This window comes from Ochlerotatus camptorhynchus, unplaced genomic scaffold (assembly GCF_037179485.1).
Source record: "Ochlerotatus camptorhynchus isolate MF236.1 unplaced genomic scaffold, CSIRO-AGI_Acam_v1.1 ptg000209l, whole genome shotgun sequence".
NCBI lineage: Eukaryota > Metazoa > Arthropoda > Insecta > Diptera > Culicidae > Ochlerotatus > Ochlerotatus camptorhynchus.
The window spans coordinates 1,969,393-1,990,276 of record NW_027040699.1 but is presented as its reverse complement, the minus strand read 5'-3'; the positions used below and the strand labels follow the sequence as shown (position 1 = coordinate 1,990,276).

Below are 20,884 nucleotides of genomic sequence, written 5' to 3'. Positions count from 1 at the left end.
CTACTTCATCAAAATCGGTCAAGAAATTATGAAATAGGAGTAATAAAACGCAAAGATTAGCTTAACTTGCTAGACAAAGCTATTCTAATTCTACCCCCCTACCCTCCATTTGTCAATATATTGATATGTTATCCGCAAGTTTTACACTTGGCAATATAAGCCACTTTGCTCACCTTGCCAGTGCCAACCAATAATGCTCCCTATTTTTTTTTTTTTCTTCCAGTTGCTATTCTGTTCGGTCTGTACAACTGCATCGGTATTCTGTTGGGAGACGTCGGTTGTCTCGTCGGTGGTATCCTGGAAATACTGGCCGGTTTTGTGGTATTAGCAATAGAGGCACCATGTTGCTTCATCTTCATCGATCACGTCCAACAGGTGGCAGAGAAAGCTGACCAGCGACCGTACTGGAACCGAGCTGCTCTGTACTGCGTGTGAGTGCATAATTGATTGTCCCATTTGTCTGTTTTTGAAATTGAAAGTTTTGGTATTTGCAGCATCGCAATTCCACCGGTAGTCCTTTGCCTCGGCTTGGGTAGCTTATTCGGCTGTGGTCTCATTTTCGTAACTGGAATGATCTACGGCATGATGTCGCTCGGCAAAAAGTAAGTACCCGTTTCTACTTCTTGTATCTTGGTTGATCAAGCAGATCAAAACATAATCTCCAGAGTGGTGTGAGCTCACCAGGTGTTTGATACTAACCACGCTCTCCATGTATCATATCCATTGAGTCAAATATTCTAACTGTCTGAATTTTGCTCTCACCCATGCTAACAAACAAACTCATTGGTTATGTCGAATAAAAAAAAATCAATCCGACTCGCGTTCAACCCTGCCTTCTAATAGGGGAACTCGCGAGGACATGGCTGCGATGGCTTCGCCGAACGCGATGTCCCCGGTACAAGGTGTACCGTCAACGGATCAGCATTCGACCCTGATGGAGGATCCCGACGTATGGCGTCCAACATAAATCAGTCGCTAGACTAATCCCCCTCAGCAAACATACCATACTAATCATGTTTAGAAGCATCGCGTTGCGTTATTGCTCGAATTTTTGAATTTCACCAAAAACAAGAAAAACACTCACACAACTAACACCCCCGAAACGGACACTCTCTGTACACCCCACACCTCCTCTCTCAGCGAACCTTACCCTTTGATATAGGTGACTTCGGAACTAATAAGAAAACGCTATCGAATGCTAAAAAAAACTCTAATTAGGGCTCACAGCAATATCCCACTGACCGAACAATCATCAGAAAATCCAACTGATAACTGACGCCAAGGAGAGGGAGACTTTGTGAAGACATACACAACATGAAACTCATACAAATGAAACAACACGCATACATTTCATAACTTGTTAAGCCGATGTTAAGAATGAAAAAAAAAGTGAAACATACAAACACAGTTAAGCATTTCCAAAGTAACTTGGTAAACAGTAATTGTAATTGTAAAACTAGTACATAATTAGTAAGAAATTGAGACGGACGTACACTGTCATAAGAGACCGCAAATGGAAATATAAAATTACAAAAAAAAAAATAGTTTGGCGCCGATCAGTTGACTACGATATTGATTGACAAACGTAAGAAAGAAATTTAGAATATCACGTTAGATATTGATAATGCTCCTAGAACGACGCACACGGACTGCAAACAATAGACCACTAACACTAACACATACATTCACACACACACATACGTACCTAACATCACAGTAACGACACAACACCAACAGCACATTATACACACACATACACATACGAGTGAAAGCGAGCGAAGAATATTCGAACACTGAAAATTAGCGACAAATCTAAGAAGATATCATAACTAAGACAAGTTTTACTCAACTGCCTGTTAGGAATAATACATGTAGGTGGACCTTCTTTTTGGCGATTTTTTATTAGCGGTGTAGTGTTTTTGCTGTAGTGGTAAAATTGTTGCATGCATGCTTTGGTTCTGGTCCTTTGGTTCATGCATAGTTTGTTGTAGTAACTGTATGCGTAGAAAAACACTTCATCACGTGTCAACCAGCTTTGTGCGAACGTTTTTGGTTTGGCTGCTTAGAAGATTGACCGAAAAGTATTGCTTTGAATCTCTAGTCGTATGCACTGCGACTTCAAGAATGCGACTTCACCTGTTTTAAATAGGCTTCTAGAGCAACGCATCACGATACAACCCCTAGGTATGTGTCGTTTTTGAAAAAAACTATTTCAAATGCAAAGCTGTGTAGATTTTTTTAGATATTGCCTGGAATTTTATTGGACGCTAACCACCAACAATGGGGTTTAATCGTTCTCCCCTTCGTGTTGTAGCACAGATGATCCATAACTTTTAGATTTATCTCATGTTTGTCAATCTTAAATTAAATAGTCATGGTGACGTGAATCCCGATTAGAAATTTCCCGATTTTTCCCGGGATTTTGGTAATTTTACCAGTTGTGTGATATACATTAAAACTAAGTATAAAACCGGAAGCCGAAGGGATCACTAGGTTAAAATAGTCATTACTAAGACAGCAGCATTTTTCCTGCACCAAATTTGGTTCTGCTTTTGAATTCTTCAAAATTTGTCTATGTTTTAACTTGAAAAATCACAGAGTTTTTTTTCAGTATTCTTCTGAAATAAGTTTGAAAATTCTTCTTGGATTCCATAAAAAAAACAAAATTTATAACAGTCCAAGTATTGTGTGCAGATCAATCCAAAAAATAATTGATTGAGATTTTCTACAAATTTTAAAGCTTTGCTTGAATTTTCTTAAGAATTCCTAAATAATTCATCTTAGAACTGTCTTGAAATTTCGTTCAGAATTATCTTAGAGTTCTCTAAATTTTTCAAAAATTTTACTTGGAGACTTCCCAGGGGGTAAGTCACTCTGCCACCTTGTGTCTGTGCTTACTGTGTTTCTGAGTGCCGGAAGGTGTTTCTGGGTGTTTCATCGTGATGACCGAAAAAATATACTTTCTGGTAACCATATCCTCAACCGTAACATAACGCTGAAAATGACAGAGCCTTCTGCGACTCCTTTGCTGTTATTTGTTTAATGAAAAAGCAAAACCGACTGGAAGGTTAAGGTTATTGAGCTAATACGACCGCAGGCTTTCAGAGTGAGACAGGCCCTGCCGCTGCAAGAGGAAGATGAATAGGCACGTGCCACCCGGGAACAAGGACCAAGCAATGGGTACAATTTGCAATTAATTGGTGGGGCCGTGATTGGGTTGCTGCTAGTGAGAACCTATGATACACAATGAGACACTGTTCCGTTGCGTTTGTCTTGATTTTCATGCGACACATTTACCTTTTTTAGCATCTGTTCCTCCTGCTACTTTCGTGGATCCTAACCGGTTTCGGATTTCCTTTTCTTTGGATTTCAATCGAGATCCAGAATGTTTTTCTTTCCCGACAACAAAATAACAATCGAATGTAAACAGTATTTGCAGTGGTTCCAGAATTGATTAAAAAATTTGCTTATCATGTGACGTAATGGTGTTTGTGGGTGTTTTAAGTGTGTTGAAGTGTGTTTTTGTGAGTGTTAACACAATGTGGCAGACTGACTTACCCCTTGAGACTTCCTTAAAATTCTCTAGAAATTTATTTTGATATGCCCTTGGAATTATCCTCGGAATTCTCTTAAAATTATTCTCCGAATTCCTTTGGAATTGTACCCTCAACATTCGATTCCCTTGGTACTTTTCACGTATCCTATGATCCTAGTAACAACACAATAGTTGGGTAAAGAAGAACTGCATTATAACACACCATCGACTGGAAATGCTCTCGCAACGTGGGGCTTTAGGTAGTGATGAAAACGTCGCTAGAACTATTCCACAGCCGCAGTCAGTTTATGAGCAAAAAGAGGGACGCACATTTTTGCCTGTGGACTTGGAGACATACTTCAAGTCCCCGCGTACATCGTACGGGTTAGGCAAAAATGTGCGTCTATCTTGAAAAACTGACGCATTAATGGCCCTTCGCTCATTTTCAACTTCTATTCAATTTTCATACTGCCGTACTCTAACGGAACTATCCACCTACCCTCTTCTAAAGATCATTCTCTAGCTAATAAATCATCACACTAAAGCTTCATGTTAGCATTTCCAACCAACTCTGAAAATCGTTAACTTCGCGTATGAAGTAACATAAAAAACACTTTGAATTATCATAACGGTTATTGTACCTTAACCGTCACATCTCAGAAATGACGGTCAACTATCATATCACTTGGAAACACCTCTACCTCACTAGACCATCTGCATAAAAGCCATCCATGACAGTTAGATTAAATGACAAGGAGAGAGTAGCAAAATCATTCACTCACTGATCATCTCTGTTGAGCATCTATAAGTGGAAAGTGAGAATAATGCTCCCTCATTTTCCTGTTCTTGCTAAAAGTTGTTGAGTTCAGAACATACGAAACAATTTGAAGAAAACGTTGGATTTTCATTTTCTTTGTAACAAATAAATATGTGGAGGCTATTACGTTACAATGTCGAAAAATATCCGCTTATCTTCAAAAATTCCATTTCTTAACATGCAAATTAAAGCCACTTTAACTTTTTTTTATGATCCATCGGCAATCTCCTTTACGTACGCGTCATTGTTTAGGATGCTTAATAAATCACGAGAATTTTACTGTCTTTTTTTTATCTAGTTCGTTTATTTGGAAGGCTCAATCGCGTTAGCTTTACGGAGCCGATAATTCATTGTTCACTGTGTGTAACAAAATTCACTTAATTCTATGTCTAGTAGGAGTTGGGCCGATTACTCGCGGCTTACTCGAGGTTAGAAGGGTACATTTTCGAAGGATAGGATCAGTGGAGGAGCTTGGGGTAGGGTTTCGTTGTCTCATCAGAGCGTTGTCGCCAGTATGAACGGTAGTGCTGTTCTAGCTTCGTCCGGAGTTCGACCGGCTATGGTGGGTGACCAGTGGGCGACGATGAGACTCATCGAGACGGGGGGACAAGACAAACAAAAACTAATAAAGAGAGACAAAAGACAAAAGGAATTAAATTCTTATACTAGACATTTGAAGAAAAACATAAACGGACTGCATATAGCAGAGATCACGGGTTGCCAACACGTCTCTGATAGGAACATAGGGTTGTCTTCCTTGGGCCTCGAGGGTATTCAAAAGTCGCTCTCTGGCGGCGTCATTATCCGTACATTGCCAAACTGCGTGTTCGATGTCATCGTAACCGTTTCCACACCGACAGATGTTGCTGTCCACGAGGTTTATTCTATTGAGATGAGCATCTAGCGAGTAGTGGTTGGACATAAGTCTACTCATCACGCGAATGAAGTCACGACTTAAGCCCAAGCCTTTAAACCACGCTCTCGAAGAAACATTAGGAATAATTGAATGTAACCACCGTCCAAGATTTCCAGTGTCCCAATCGGTTTGCCAACTCGAAAAGGTACTCTGACGCACTAAATGGTAAAATTCATCGTGTGAAATTTGCCTGTCATACAATTCGCCTTCCTGCGCGCCCACCTTTGCGAGAGAGTCCGCCTTCTCATTGCCTGGGATTGAGCAATGTGAGGGGACCCATACAAAGGTAATCATATATGATCTTTCGACCAGCACACACATCTGCTCCCTTACCTTTGAAAGGAAATAAGATGAGTGCCTACCTCGATCAATCGAACTGAGACTATCCGTGAAGATGAAGTAATGGTCTGCGGGCATGTTGGAAATCATCCCCAATGCGAAGTTGATTGCTGCCAGCTCAGCAACAAAAACGGAACAAGGTTCCTGAAGTTTGCGAAAGGCGCTAGAGTTTTCATTGAAGACACCGAAGCCAGTGGATCCATTGAGACGGGACCCGTCTGTAAAATATCTGTTTACGCAATTGACGTGTTGGTATTTTTCAGTAAAAATACGCGGGATAATAATAGTTCGAAGTCGATCTGGAATCCCGTTAATCACTTGTTTCATGGACAGATCATATTCAATTGAGGAACTGCGAATGGTGAAGTGAGCACGGTCTGGAGTATAACAAGGAAGACACATATCCGACGATATGTAGTGGTGGTTGATTCTCATAAATCGAGATTGTGAATTCAGCCCAAGAATTTCTTCAAAATTTGCAATTATAAGTGTGTTCGTCACTCCGCATTTGATTAGTATTCTGAGAGAGAGCTCCCAGAAACGGTTCTGGAGGGGTGTTACTCCTGCCAGAACCTCGAGACTCATGTTATGCGTTGAGTGCATACAGCCTAGAGCAATACGCAGACAACGATATTGAATTCGTTCCAATTTTATTAGGTGACTTTTTCTTGCCGAGAGAAAGCAGAAAGAGCCGTACTCTAGAACAGAGAGAATAGTTGTTTTATAAAGCGTTATGAGGTCTCCCGGATGAGCAACCCACCATGTGCCGCACATTGAACGGAGAAAGTTGATCCTCTGCTGACATTTTTGCTTCAAATACGTAATATGGGCATTCCAAGTGCACTTTGAATCAAACCAGACCCCAAGGTACTTGAAAGACAATGATTGAGTAATGTTTCTGCCCAAAAGATTAAGATGCATTTGGGCTGGGAACCGCTTTCGAGTAAACACTACCAGTTCAGTTTTCTGCGGCGAGAATTCGATCCCTAGATTCATAGCCCAAGAAGACAAGTTATCTAAGGAATTTTGCAATGGTCCTTGCAAGTCCACGGCATGTGGACCTCTTACGGAAACCACACCGTCATCTGCAAGTTGTCTTAGCGTGCATTGTTCTGCCAAACAGTTGTCGATATCTTTGACATAAAAGTTATAAAGAAGAGGGCTGAGACATGAGCCTTGGGGCAGGCCCATGTAACTAATTCTGGAAGTTGTCAGTTTTCCAAGAGAAAAGTTCATTTGCTTTTCTGACAACAAATTGTACAAGAAATTATTTAAAATTCCAGAAAGTCCACATCTGTGCAGATTGTCTGACAGAATTTCAATGGAAACTGAATCAAAAGCCCCCTTAATGTCCAAGAATACTGAAGCCAATTGCTCCTTGTGTGCAAAGGCCAGTTGAATATCTGTGGAAAGCAGCGCTAGACAATCGTTTGTTCCTTTGCTCTTGCGGAACCCATATTGTGTATTTGATAGCAAGTTATTTGATTCGACCCAGTGATCAGGATCATTTTCTCCAACAATTTCCTAATGCACGAAAGCATAGCAATCGGACGGTATGAGTTATGGTCAGACGCTGATTTGCCAGGTTTTTTAATGGCTATTACTTTGACCTGTCTCCATTCAGGCGGTATAATGTTGTTTTCTAGCAAGGAATTGAATAAATCTAGCAAGCGTCTTTTAGCGATATCTGGGAGATTTTTCAGAAGATTGAATTTAATCATATCGCTTCCCGGTGAGGAGTTGTTTGATGAAAGAAGAGCCATAGAGAAATCCAGCATTGAGAATGGTCTATCCAGAAAGCCGCCGCTAGGAGACGCTTCTCGAAGAATATTTTGTGCTGGAACTGAGTCCGGACAGACCTTTTTAGCGAAATCGAATATCCATCGGTTGGAGTATTCTTCACTCTCATTGAAAGATGAGCGGTTACGCATGTTGCGAGCCACCCTCCACAAGGTGTTCATTGAGGTTTCTCGTGAGAGTCCCTCGACGAAATTGCGCCAATAACCGCGTTTTTTTGCTTTGATTAATTGTTTCAGCTTTGTCTCAAGCTTTGAATATTCCTCGAAGTAAGTGGAGGTTTTGTGTCTACGAAAAGCTTTGAAAGCATCAGATTTTTCTACATACAATTTTGTGCATTCTTCGTCCCAACCAGGTGTGGCTGGTCTCCTTTTAAAGGGTGCACTTGGAACTTTTCTTTTTTGTGCTTCCAGTGAGCTTTTGTAAATCAAATCGGCTAGGAATCGATATTCTTCCAATGGTGGAAGCACATCTATTGATTCGACACCGATTGTCACCGCCGTTGCATATTTCTGCCAGTCGATGTTCCTTGTAAGATCAAATGGAACCCGAGATGGTTCTGCAGAGTGAGGGCCACACTTTATTGAAATGATGATTGGCAAATGATCGCTACCATGGGGATCATTGATAACCTTCCACTGACAATCCAATGATAGCGATCTTGAACACAAAGATAGGTCGAGTCGGCTTTCTCGAGCCGGAGGTTTTGCTATACGTGTCGCTTCACCAGTGTTCAAAATAGTCAAATTGAAATCGTCACATAAATCGTAAAAAAAAGCCGCTCTATTGTCGTCATATAGATCGCCCCACCCAGTACCATGGGAGTTCATATCACCCAGAATTAATACTGGGGATGGAAGAATCGAAACTAGATTCCAGAGTTGACTACGGCTAATGGAGGTTCTTGGTGGAACGTATACTGAAGCTATGCAAAGATCTTTGTTCTTCACATTTATTTGGCAAGCGACGATTTCGACGCCTGATAGAGCAGAAAGGGAAATTTTGTAGAAAGGGTAGCACTTTTTGATCCCTAAAAGTACTCCTCCATAAGAATCGTCTCTATCCAGGCGTATAATGTTAAAATCGTGGAAGTTGAGTTCTTTATCGGAAGAAAGCCATGTTTCACAGAGAGCAAATATATCACAATCAGAATTGTGAAGTAAAAATTTGAACGAGTCTAGTTTAGGCACTAGACTACGGCAGTTCCACTGTAGCACAGTGATCATATCTTCAACCTCGTTCGACGAATTATCCATCGAAAGATATGATTGATGCAAGGAGGGGCCATGAAACAGTCAATTGCTTAAGATATGATTCTAACGTTGGAAGCAAGGCAGAAACTAAGCTTCTTAGAGGGTCTTGTATGTTGAACATGTTTAATATGAATTCCACAATGTCCGAAAAAGCTAGCAAACCTCGTTCGGGCTTGGATTTCTTTTGAGAAGTTTGAGGAGCAGCTTTTTTATTTTTTTTATCTTTGTTGGGCAATGGCGGAAAATTCTTGCTGCATCCAGGGATTGGATCAACAGGAGCCTTCGGTTTTGTTTTTTCATCCCCATTACCCTGGGAATTTGGCAATCGTCTGGAGGTGACTTTAGTTTTCTTACGGCGCACTTTCGGGGAGGGGCATTTTCTTTTTGAGGAACCTACCATTTTTGAAGGTGCGTGTACCACCGTAGAATCACCTTCATCGGATGAGTCAGAGTCCGATTCTTCAACTGACAAAACCGAAAACTGGTTTGCATCTTGGACGGCTGATGCAGCCTTCAACATTTGAGCATATGTCTGCTTGGAGCGTCCAGAGATTGAACGCTGCACTTTATCGGAGTGCTGTTTGTACATCGGGCACTCCTGCAAGGGGTGAGGATTCTCGCCACAGTAAGCGCATTTTACTGATTCTTTGTGGCAAGAATCCTCTTTGTGGTTTTCACCACATTTGCCACAACGAGTTTTGTTGCCGCAATGGCTGGCCGAGTGTCCCAGCCTTTTGCAGTTGGTACAATTATATACCCTCTGTACAAACAGTCGCACCGGAAAAAAAGCACCATCAATTTTAACAAAGTTTGGGAGAACTGAACCTGCGAAAGTCACCCGGAACGAGTCTGAATGTTTATAAACTTTTTTACCGTCTAGCAAAGATGCTGAATGCAGTTGCCTTACATCCAGTATCTTCACTAGCGCGGTAGCGAATGTCGAGTTTTTAAAAGTTCCCGAGGCATGTTTCAAGTCCTCGACAGTCAGACTCGCGTCGGAGACCACGCCTTCTATCTCCACATCTCGAGAAGGGATGTAGATGTTATACTCAACACTAAAAAGCTCGTGTTCAGCAATTTTATTTGCCACATCATAAGTCGGTGCTTCTACACGCAGTTTGTTGAATCTTTCTTTGTGTACCAAGATTCCCGGATACTTACGCAGCAAATCTCTCGTTATGTCGAGAGTTTTCAAAGGTTTATTTTTGGGCCGAAAAAAGACAACCCATGGTCCTTTCGAAGACGGTTCATAGTATCTGATTCGTGTAACGTAGGCATCGGAAGATGCCATAAGTGTTGCGCAAAGCGGTGCGCAACCACTTAAGAAGGAAAAAAAATTAAAACCTTCACTAATTAATTAATTTTAATTACTAGTAATTAAATTTTTTGCCCGACGTACGAACAAATCAAAAAGAAAAAAAAAATCGAAACAAAAAAAAAACTTATATCTACTTGCAAAAAGTTGTCTTACTATGACCCATGTGAGAGACAGAGTCACGCGCCACGAGGCAAAATTAAACTACAATAGGGAGGCAATGGACTTGCAAAATGTATTGTCTAATACTTATGCCGGTTGTAAACAACCTATCAGCCGTTGCAGCTAGATGGTCCGTTTGCTGCTGCTGGTGGTGATGATTGGTGTTGGTGGGTCGGCACGATGATGAAAAAATGGCTTGACGACCGGATGGATTACCGGGGTGGATTAAAGCTGGATGGCAACTCCAAGGGGCTCGGCCCATGGAATTCCACTTCCTCTGTTACACACTGGTCACTTGGGGCACCCAATGGGGGGGTGAAAAAACCGCTCGGGCGGAAAAAACACCGAAAAAAACTAGATGCCGCGCGACTGAGACCCGGACGTTGTTAACCGACTGAGTGTTCAACTAGGAATCCTGAGAATTTTACTGTCAAAACAAATAGCTTTTCAACCTTATTACCTGGGGGCAAGACAGCTTCTGATCATGAGTAAAACCGGAGTTAATTTTGAGTAACTCTGAGTAACTCACGTTGCTCAATATCTTAAATACACATAGCAACCTGATTGTTATATTGAAAAAATGTTGAAACTGATGCTGTCAAGCAAACTAAGTTGATGTGTTTCTTGGAATTTATGTGTATGAACTTTTGGGGCCGTTCGATAGATTCGGATTTCAAAAAGATAAGTGTGGTAAGGCAGTGCCTGCCCATTATTGGTAACATATGATTTTTGCATGTTATGCTATCTGTAAATTTATCGAAAGCTCTATTACTCAATCATTCTTTAGGGATTAGACGCTTGATATTTCATGAAATGTTGTGTTCTGGGCACAACATTGAGGAAATAAACATGTGAGGCTTTCCAAAAACGGTACGGCACTGTTTTTGGTTGTTTGCCATGGCATGATCATTAATGTTAATGTTCCACAAAGGGTAAATAATTTGTTTACTTCTTGTTTTTGAAATATCCTTCGATAATGATTTTCTATTTTTTTCTGGAAAACTCATTGGAACTGTGCGTGTCCCCACGCTTAAACTGCCCATGTTTCATAAATATCAACTGGTATGGTGAGGAAAATTTAACCATCTCTACATTACTACATTTAAATACAACAGAAAATGTGACATCACACTACCTAGTGCTTAAGGATGTAGTAGATAAACAATTCACATTGTGAGACCTTGCTGTTTGAAATTGTGTTTACACTGCTGCCATTTCTCCTGTTAGTGTTGAATTCAATCTTCTGTACATTTTTTAATTGGACCCTAAAATGCCTAAAATGGTAGTTTTTTTTATTATTTATTCAGTTTCTGTTATTTATTCACCATTGAATACATCCACTCATCCATGTTAATGAGTCAAACTTCACAATTGCTTGTTTTAATCAACTTTAATTCATTGCTAGAGGCAATACATCTGGCAACGCTTTTTCAATGATACATTTACGATTGCTGGCAAAGCGCTAAAGTTAAAGTGGATTTCATGGTGTTCAATTTTGTTCACCACGAGTTTTGAGAAGCAGTTGTTTTGAGTTTCGTGTATTCGATAGTGTGTTATAGTGGTATGCTTCGAAGAACACAAATAAGTAAATACAGTGAATGTGCTTTAGCCGAGAAGTTTTCATTCTAAAATCATGAAATACATGTGTTAAATTTTTGTATTAATAATGCTTGAATGTATGTGTATACTAATGAATTAATAACAAATAATTAAAGAATAATTAAAAAATAACAAAAATACAAATTTCATTGTTGAACCTTAACAAATTTCACAAAGCTGGGCCAGAGTTGATCTTATCTGAACTAGAATCAGCAGCTACATTATATACCACAATCAGCAGTCAAGAACCAATTCTATTGACCATGAAGGAAGTTTAAAGTTCAGGTTGTACCTCAGGTAACCGAAAAGAAGCATTCCCCCTTTGGAACGGGTCACTCCTGTATCGTCCTAGGCCTTGTCTATCCTCACCAACAAGGGAAGGTGCCTGAAAGGCATCCAAGCCACACACGAACGACAAGCCCCGTAAAAGCATCGTGCAGTCAAACCACCACAGGAGCATTTCGTTTGTCCATAATTCGATTTGTTAAACGAGCGATTCGATCTGTCAAATGGGCGAACAGATGCTTCAAACAAAATTTGCTGTCAGACGATATTTTCATTGATCAGAAAATCGAGACTACTGTGATCATTTTTGAGTAAATATGAGTAACTCAAATTTACTCGCTGTAAATATATTTACTCTGAGTACATCTGTCTTGCCCCCAGCTTATTACGTTTCGTGCGAAAAGTGAAGCGAAAAATCTTAATTTTTTTAATTGCTCCGAAAAATTGCAAGGACCATCATGGAACCAACAGGTGGAACTTCGACAAATCAGTGCGAAACCGAACTTTTTGTCAGTGCAAACCTCAACCTGAGCTGGATTTTAAAAGCCAACGATCAAACTGATGTTTGTCTGAAAACAAGCAGATCCAATCTTGATACCCGATCCAGATTGGAACTGAATAATATACAAATTCGCTATTAATTTTAGCGAAGATTTATTGAAATACATTGCGTTTCCTTACGGAATTCAAAGTAACGATTTGAAGTTTTCTTTGTTGATGGATAGCAATGGTTGCTTTGATTGCTAGCCACAATTCCAATATTTAGAGGGGAATTCCTATTTACCTAGAAGCGAGCCTAGAAGAACCTGGAAAATCAGGGAATTCATTTTCGGACCTGGAAAATCAGGGAAGCTCAGGGAATTTCATTCAAATTCCTAATCACAAAAACTTATTAATAAGTATGACTTAACTCGCTAGTTTCAAACAACTTAATTACTCGGTGTAGCTTGAGGATGGTTTTTCATTTCAAATTAGAATTGCAAACTGGAATTGAATTGAATTAGAATTGCAAACTTGCGTTTCTTAATAGATGTTTCACCAAGAATCTTAAAAAATAATGTATCCGCTGAATTTCAATGTCAATTTTTTAGAACAGATCTATCCTTTAGGCTACCCCCAAGAAAAAGGATGATTTAAATAAATATGTATAGAAAAGTCAACACCACCGATAGAAGTGAAGAAGAAGGGGTCAGTTACAAGGGTGTAGCCAGGTTTCGAGCCCCCCCCCCATTGCCCCTCTCTGGCTACGCCTATGGTCAGTTAAGTTATGGAATACCTGTATTTTGGAAAATATACTGAACAGCTACTGATCTAGTAGGCATCAGAGATTTTAAATATTGAGAATTAACATTAACTGAACATACCTAAATCGTTTCAGAGGCTAAACAACCTATAATTAAAGCACATCTCAGCAACAGTCATTAGCTCGGAAGATAACCTTCTCAGTCAAGTTTTAATATTGTGATGTTGTTGCTATTACTATTGAGATGGGATTTACTTACTGAATTTTAGAGGTAAAAGCGCTGCTTTTACGATTTCCCACCGGAGAAATCCGGTCACGAATTAGCGTTTGGTTAAGCGTATAATTCGGAATAATTTTCTTGCGAAGCTGGGTCTCAACATGCTCAAATAAAAAGAAAATTTGTTTCATATGCAAGATGTAGGGGAACTGAGTGCATTTCTGTCCCTAGCGTGGAATTCGAAAACAGTTAAAAAAGAACTTCTAAGGGTGAGAAAATGTCCATGTCAAGGACCTCTTCTCGTATCATGGAGTAAATCGTGGTAAGAAACGGATCGCCGAATTCGCTGAAAACATTATGTGGTTAGGCAAATCTTTTGACGTAGGACTACGTCTGTGATTTCTATATGGGGTACACTTTGTGAAAACCGAAAATGGGACATGTAACAAAATTATGAAAGATTTTGAACGTTAATAACTCAGCTGCCCCTGGACAAATTTCAATCCTTTAAATTTGTCGAACCTCTTAACGGAATCCCTTTAAGAAGTGCTTTGAGTGGGTTGGTTTATTTCCTTTAAATTCCGTTATAATTGCTTATCTTTTGACAGATACGCGTATTTCGTCTACTACTTGCATACTTCATCAGTGCCAAGTACTCAACACCACTGAAGAATCCATCTTTTATCTACGAGTTATATACTAATCAATAGGTACTAAAAATCAGCAGGTATCCACTACCATGTCAAAATTTACCTAACCAGGTACCTAAATTCAGTCTCCAACAGGTAGATACATGCTACGATGTGTTGTTTTAGGTAGCATGCTAAAGAGTCTCGAGTATCCGTTTCCTTGATCTCTATTAAGCAATGCTGATGGATTATGTTTAAATATTTCTAGACTTTCAGCTACGTCTAGTTTCCAAGGCGAAGATACAGTCCGCAGGATATTAATGTTTTCCTTAGTCAAATTGTGCCCCTTTGTAACGATATGTTCTGCAACCTTGGATTTAAATTCATAATGAAGTCCTTTATCCATCTCTTTGTTAGCCTTTTTTACCTCTGCGATGTGTTCCTTAAACCTTGTTTCTAAAGTCCTTTTCGTCTGACCAATGTAAATTTTATTGCAATCTGGACAAGAGATTTTGTAGACTCCGGCTTTTCCTAAGACATTTATTGAATCTTTAGTTGATCCTAACAGTGACTTCAGCTGATTTTTCCTACTGCTGAATACTAAATCTAGGCCAAAACTTCTAAACTTTGAAATCAATGGTTTGGTAATGTTTTTGTCGAAATTCACCGCTACCCGTTTTAAACCCTCATTTTAAATTTTACTGGTGTAAGAGTTGTCGAAATACGCCTAAAATGATCCCTTGTTCTTTTATCGATTACTGCTTGAATTGTTTTTTCTTGATACCCATTAAGTCTAGCGATTTCAAAAATATGAGCTATTTCCTTTGATTTGCCTGTATCGCTAAGAGGAAGAGTTTGCATCCTGTGAACCATGTGGTAAAAAGCGGCCATTTTGTGTTGATGGGAATGGTTTGAAGTGCTTGGTATTACTCTCTTTGTGTTTGTTGGTTTCCTATAGATTTCGAAATTGAACGAAGACGTTTCCCTGATGATGAGAAGATCTAAGAAGGGGAGTTTGCCGTCTCTCTCTTCTTCGTGAGTAAATTTGATGTCCTTGTGAACGTTGCTTATGGCCTCCAAAGTTTTTGATAAATCTTCCTTTTTGACAATGCTAAAGATGTCATCCACGTACCTATACCAACATTTGGGCAACAAATTCCTATCCTCCAGAGTATTTTCTAGGTTAGCCATGAACAATTCACATAAAAATGGAGAAAGCGGATTGCCCATAGGAGCGCCTTTAGTTTGTTTATAGAAATTTCCTCTGAAAATGAAATAATTTTCCTCCATACAAAGACGAGTAAGCTTGAGATATGACCGAACTTTGTTTTTCCAAGTAGAATCCTCACGTTGCTTCAGAAGCCAGTCCTCTAAAAGGCTGATGGCTTCCTTTACTGGTACACTCGGAAAAAGTGCTGTGACATCGAATGAAACCATGACTTCATCTTTCCGAATCTCTCCTGATGCCTGAAGCTGACTTACGAATTCCTGTGTGCTGTTAACTGAGCGAGTGGAAAAGGGTTTAGGCATATTTTGAAATTCATTTACTAGCCATTTGGCAAGCTTATGAGTGGGGGATCCTTCAGCCGAGATAATCTCCCTCATTTCGTTTCCTGGTTTGTGAATCTTTGGTAAACTTTTGATCCTAGGTAGAATAGGGTATGAAACTTTCAATTGATTCGTACTGTTGCCAATAAACGCCTTGCACTCTTTCAACGTTTTTTCAATAATTTTATCATCAATCGATCAGAAATATTTCTACGCATCTGTTAAATTTAATCATTTTTCAAAATGCCACTGCTGAAAATTGCACGAATGTGCCACTGTTGCTATAATAATTAAAATTATCACCGATTGCCTGAAAAAATCGATTTCCCAAACACAGATTTCAAAGTTGAATTCCATCCGGTCTCACCAAACGGTGTGTATTCAATCACTGCGTGGTGAGTGGTGATGTTCTCCAGTACACAACGAAACGCTGCCTGCAAGCAGCAGTCCACATGAGCATCCATAGAGGGAGGAAGAAGCCGCACCGCTATTGATCGGAATCAGTAGCTCTTCGTGAGTCGCTGTGGGCCATCTATGCCAAGCGCGTCATACTAAAGAGTATAAACAGCGAGAACCGCGCTCAAATTCCTATTTCTACACAAAACACAAGCTCCTGCTGCAGTTAACAAATAAGATTTATTATATAAGACCACGTAGTCCTACGTCACCGAGCCTCAGGCTAAAAATCTCTAAAATAAAGTTTAAAAAAAAAAAAAACCTACGTCACCATTGTGTACAATCCCATAGGGCTGTCCCTTGTAGTTTTTTTTTTGTAGATTGATATCGAGATGGTAGCAGTTCACACATCGCTGTCAATCATAGTAACCTCCCGGTGACTGCTTGAACTTAACTATAACCTGGCGCCTTTCCGTATTTGTCAACCCGTATTTTTTTGTCTTTTTTGCATTCATAACATGTATCGAACGCTTTATTCAATTTGAGATTGCACTGAACCATTCTTCATACATTAGAGGTCCATGTGCTATTTCATGAAAAAATGTCCAGAAAACACTAATACATATCTGTGGAAAGCAATAGCTGATGAGTGTTCCCAAAAACGGAAAGGTAAAAAAAAAATCTACTGGAAAATCAGGGAATATAAGGGAATTTGGTTATCTTTATTGAATCGACACCCTGATAATTTACCCATCAGCCAAACGTTTGTGGTCAAATTCGTAACATCGTTGAAGTGGTACATACAAATTCTCGCAATGACTGAATACCACATGACCTTTGTCAATTATGGGGTGTTTACATCTGTGCGGATTTACTCGCGCTAGTCTACTCGCCAACTAGCACGAATTTCATACTGGTAGACACTGATGCCCTGTTTACATTATGCTAGTGAGCTTTTTTGCAAGCAGCTAGCTCATTAGCGCAAGTGAAATAGCATAAGTGTAAACACCCCGTTAACCAGAAACACTTCGAATCAGTGTTGATATTTATCATTGATTGACAGACTTTCGCGCGATATTGACAAAATTGTTTTTCATATGGTCACTGACAGACTTGATTCTCAAAAAAAAATCTCATTCGTTTTTTCGTCAATGACAAAGATTCATCTGGTAACAAAAAGTGTAATTTTGTGCATTCTGTGTCACATTTTTGTTATCCAAGCAGTTCAGTCCGTAGATGCGTGTTCACTTTAATGGCTCCATGTAATTGTGTTGCTCAAGTGCTTTAATTTCGTTACAAATTTAGTTAATAAAAAAATGTACACTTGTTCGTCACTGACAGCATTGTCATTGACAATTGATATGGTTTGCCTTGACGATGACTGTTAGCTCAAATGAGTGACCAAAGAAGACTCGGCAATATCATCGGTGTATTGTCGAGATTTTGCAGCACTGCTTCGAATTAAGGTAGGGTTTTCTCCAGGACGCTAGAAAAAAGCAAAAAATCTCGAATGTATATGATTGATTGCGAATATCTCGCGATTGGTAAATGTTAGCAAGAAATTCCTCCAATTTAATTTAACTTTTTTATTATCTATTGAATAAACCAAAAATTGCGTGCGTTTTGTGCACGAAAATACGTAATTTTGCCATCAGAAAACGAGGCGTTTCCCTAACACAGTCGCCGAATATTGGTACCAAGCACGTAATCCTACGTCAAATCTACGGTCGTTTTCCAATATTTCTAGACAAATCTGAAACGTTACTTTTTTTAGGGTCATAAGCTTCCGCTTAAGACGATTATATAAGGCTATTCCACAGACAAACAGACATAACACTCGCAAGTTTTTCATCGAACAAGAATTTAACGGGCAATTTAAAAGTATCGTAGTTGGCAGTACCGCCACCTGTGGCGTGCATAGTAAATTCCCTTGCGTTTGACGTTTACACGCTACCGCCATCTGTTCAGCGTTTTACCCACCACAGTGTACCCAACAGATGGCGGTAATGTTTTAGCGACGATGTTTTACAGTAAGCAATATTCAATGTGTTATGTCTGTTTGTCTGTGGCTATTCTGTTGGCGCGCTAAGAACTGGTTTGAAAAAATTAACGATTTCTCGTATGATATACCAAAGTTTTTTTACTATACATTTTTGATAAATTTTCTGAAACCACGAGTAAATTCAATAGACTATAAGCGAAGACAACAAATCAAGAAGACTGGCAACTCTTTCATTTTCTCATACGAACGCTATGAGACAGGTACAATCGCGTCATCTGTCGCTCAAAGGTAAATGCTTCGAACGAATTTGATAGCAAAGATTACATCCTCAGAAGAAGGGTTTGTGTATTTGCTCATTTTTCTATGCGTTGCTTCCACCTTCACTCAAGCGCAGCGCCATTGTATCAGTCGCTTAGATTCTGGCAAAGTTGCCAGTCTTCTTGATTTGTTGTCTTCGCTATAAGTTATATTTTCTTGAGTTATCCTGTATATTTGGCGGCTTGTGACAACGAATCAAATGTAGCACATTTACGCAGCTTCTCATTCTAGCCTTTTGTAGTATATGCTTTGCCTATTTAGTAGCACGCTATAGAATCCTTCATACTCCACACTCACACACATACAAAAAAATCCCATCTAATGACAGCTTTAATTCCCACCCCTCCCAATCAAAACAGAGCGTCATTTGCGGAAATGCGGGCGGCAGCAGCGGCAACGGCGGCCTCGTCCGCTGAACAGGGTCGTGCCGGAGGCGCCAACGGAGCGACCGGATCGAATCTGGGAGGCTCGAATCCGATCAGCAAGCAAAGCTCGACCCTGGTCAACAATGTGCAACCGATCGCATACAGTATGCCACCACCGTACGATAGTGTAGCCTAAGTAGTAGACGAAGCAGATGATGATAATAAGAAGAGGACGAGCGAAAAGACTTTGGAGATATTGTTGTCCAACCACCAAACATCCTTCCTCCCTCCCCACCTCCCTCCCATGCCTTTGTAATTGTATTGAAGATATTTCGACTCTAGCTGAGAAACTGATTAGCGAAATGCTTTTGCAAAACCCAAGTCCTCCCCTATGTTAAGCATTCATTAATATGATATACCTAAGTTCTTCTGTTATTTTAACTACTACGTGCATTTTTGCTGTTTTATCGGCGATACAAAGTATGTGAACTAAAAAGGTAAACACTTATTATTATTACCTATTAATGCTGATTATCAAAACATTAATCCCATACTAGCAAAACTTATTGATATAGCTTAATTACAAACAAAACAAAACAAAAAGCACTCTATTTATTAGTGAGCAAGAGTTACAATTGTGCTGTAATTTTTTTTTCACTTGCGTGAAGTGTAAATTTGTTGCTCTTAAGCATCGACGGTTACATAATGGGAAAGCATCAGGAAAATGAGAATGAAAAGAAAAACGAACGACAACTGTGAGATAAAATTAACAAAATACATCAAATTTAGTTAGCCTAACTCTATTTATTGCACTTAATTTACAGTGGAACTGATGAAGTAAAGACGAGGATTATGTTTTCAGGGGAAGCTAAAAACAAAAAGAAGTTATAATGTTAAGTCAGTTTAGATATCCAGAACGAATGTACAGCAAAACAGTAGTGTGAAAATGCAAGTAGGGGAAATTATGAAGACACTCCTGTATTAATTAATAATATCAAGTTAAAACTGAAAACATTACACTAAAGTTTTAAGACTGGCAGTGAAAGAAAATCCAAGTAAATAGTTGAATTTACCAATAAAAATAATTGAATTGAAAATTTACCCCAATTGAATCGTTCTGATTTGATTCATCAAGATATCATATGAACAAGATTGGATCAGGTTATAGTTTCTAAAGAAATTGTTTTTCAACTTGAACCTTTCAGAGTGCTTAATTCATCGATATGCCAGCTTTGTGCAGCGCAAAAAATGTGCAGGAGCAGAAAATGAGTTTTTGAAGCATAAAGAAATCAACTTAACAGACAAGTTTAACTACAATTTAAAAATTGAGTTTATGATCCATACCAATCATGTTCGAAAAATGAAACCCCAATCAGTGCTTTTGGTCCCCACAAAATTGTCTCGAATTCGTTAGAAAGTCTCATCGGAAAGCAATCACTCGCCCGTTTCAACTGAAAGATTTCCATTATACTAGATAATCGTTGCTACAAATATTTATACGTTCCATTCCAAGTTTTTCGCCAGCAGTAAAAACAGCGCAATATATCGATATTTTACTTGTGCAAACAAATAAGTTATACTACTGTTTCTGGTTACAATCAATTTAAGCTGGCAGTTTAATCCAAACAAGTTATTGCTAGTTTTGTTTTCTTTATTAAACATACACACACACAGAGACACATTCAAACAACCAAACAAACCAACATCCACTTCTCATTTGCTCATTGTGAAACAAGGACGGAGAACAAGTACGTCAAAGCAAAAGTAAAACGCCAACATAGAAACGAAGCTGGCGACAAGTATCGCAGCCGTAGCGAATTAGGCCAATAAAACAATATCAATTCAAAGAAGGAACAAAGAAGAGAATAGAAGTTTAGACTTAAAATTGCAAAGACAAACGCGAACGGGATCTCATTTTACTAACAACCGAAACCGGAATAAAAAAAACCCGATAAGGTCAACTGTGTCGTGTGGTTTGCTGCTGTAAGGCGGCTTAAAAATAAAACGGTGTGAATAGCAATAAACGAAAAAAAAACCAAACAGTCAACAAACGCACGATCGCAAACAGTGGAATGGAAGAGAACAATGTCTAAAGCAAATGCAAACAAGAATATAAAAAAAAAACACGGAAATGTAATTATATAAAAA

The 20,884-nt window shown here is 39.3% G+C and overlaps 1 protein-coding gene across 2 annotated transcripts in view; it reads left to right on the top strand.

The window, feature by feature from the left end:
* Positions 1–20,884, top strand: part of fwe (Calcium channel fwe) — a 39,610-nt gene extending 18,726 nt beyond the window's left edge. The window contains exons 3-6 of one of the 2 annotated variants that reach the window (XM_065224309.1): positions 224–431; positions 495–602; positions 844–949; positions 18,731–18,964. In XM_065224309.1, coding sequence (XP_065080381.1) covers positions 224–431; positions 495–602; positions 844–949; positions 18,731–18,787 — 479 coding nt within the window. In that variant the 3' untranslated portion in view covers positions 18,788–18,964. Of the gene's footprint in view, positions 1–223; positions 432–494; positions 603–843; positions 950–18,730 lie in introns of both variants that reach the window. The other variant, XM_065224308.1, reaches the window with a different exon arrangement.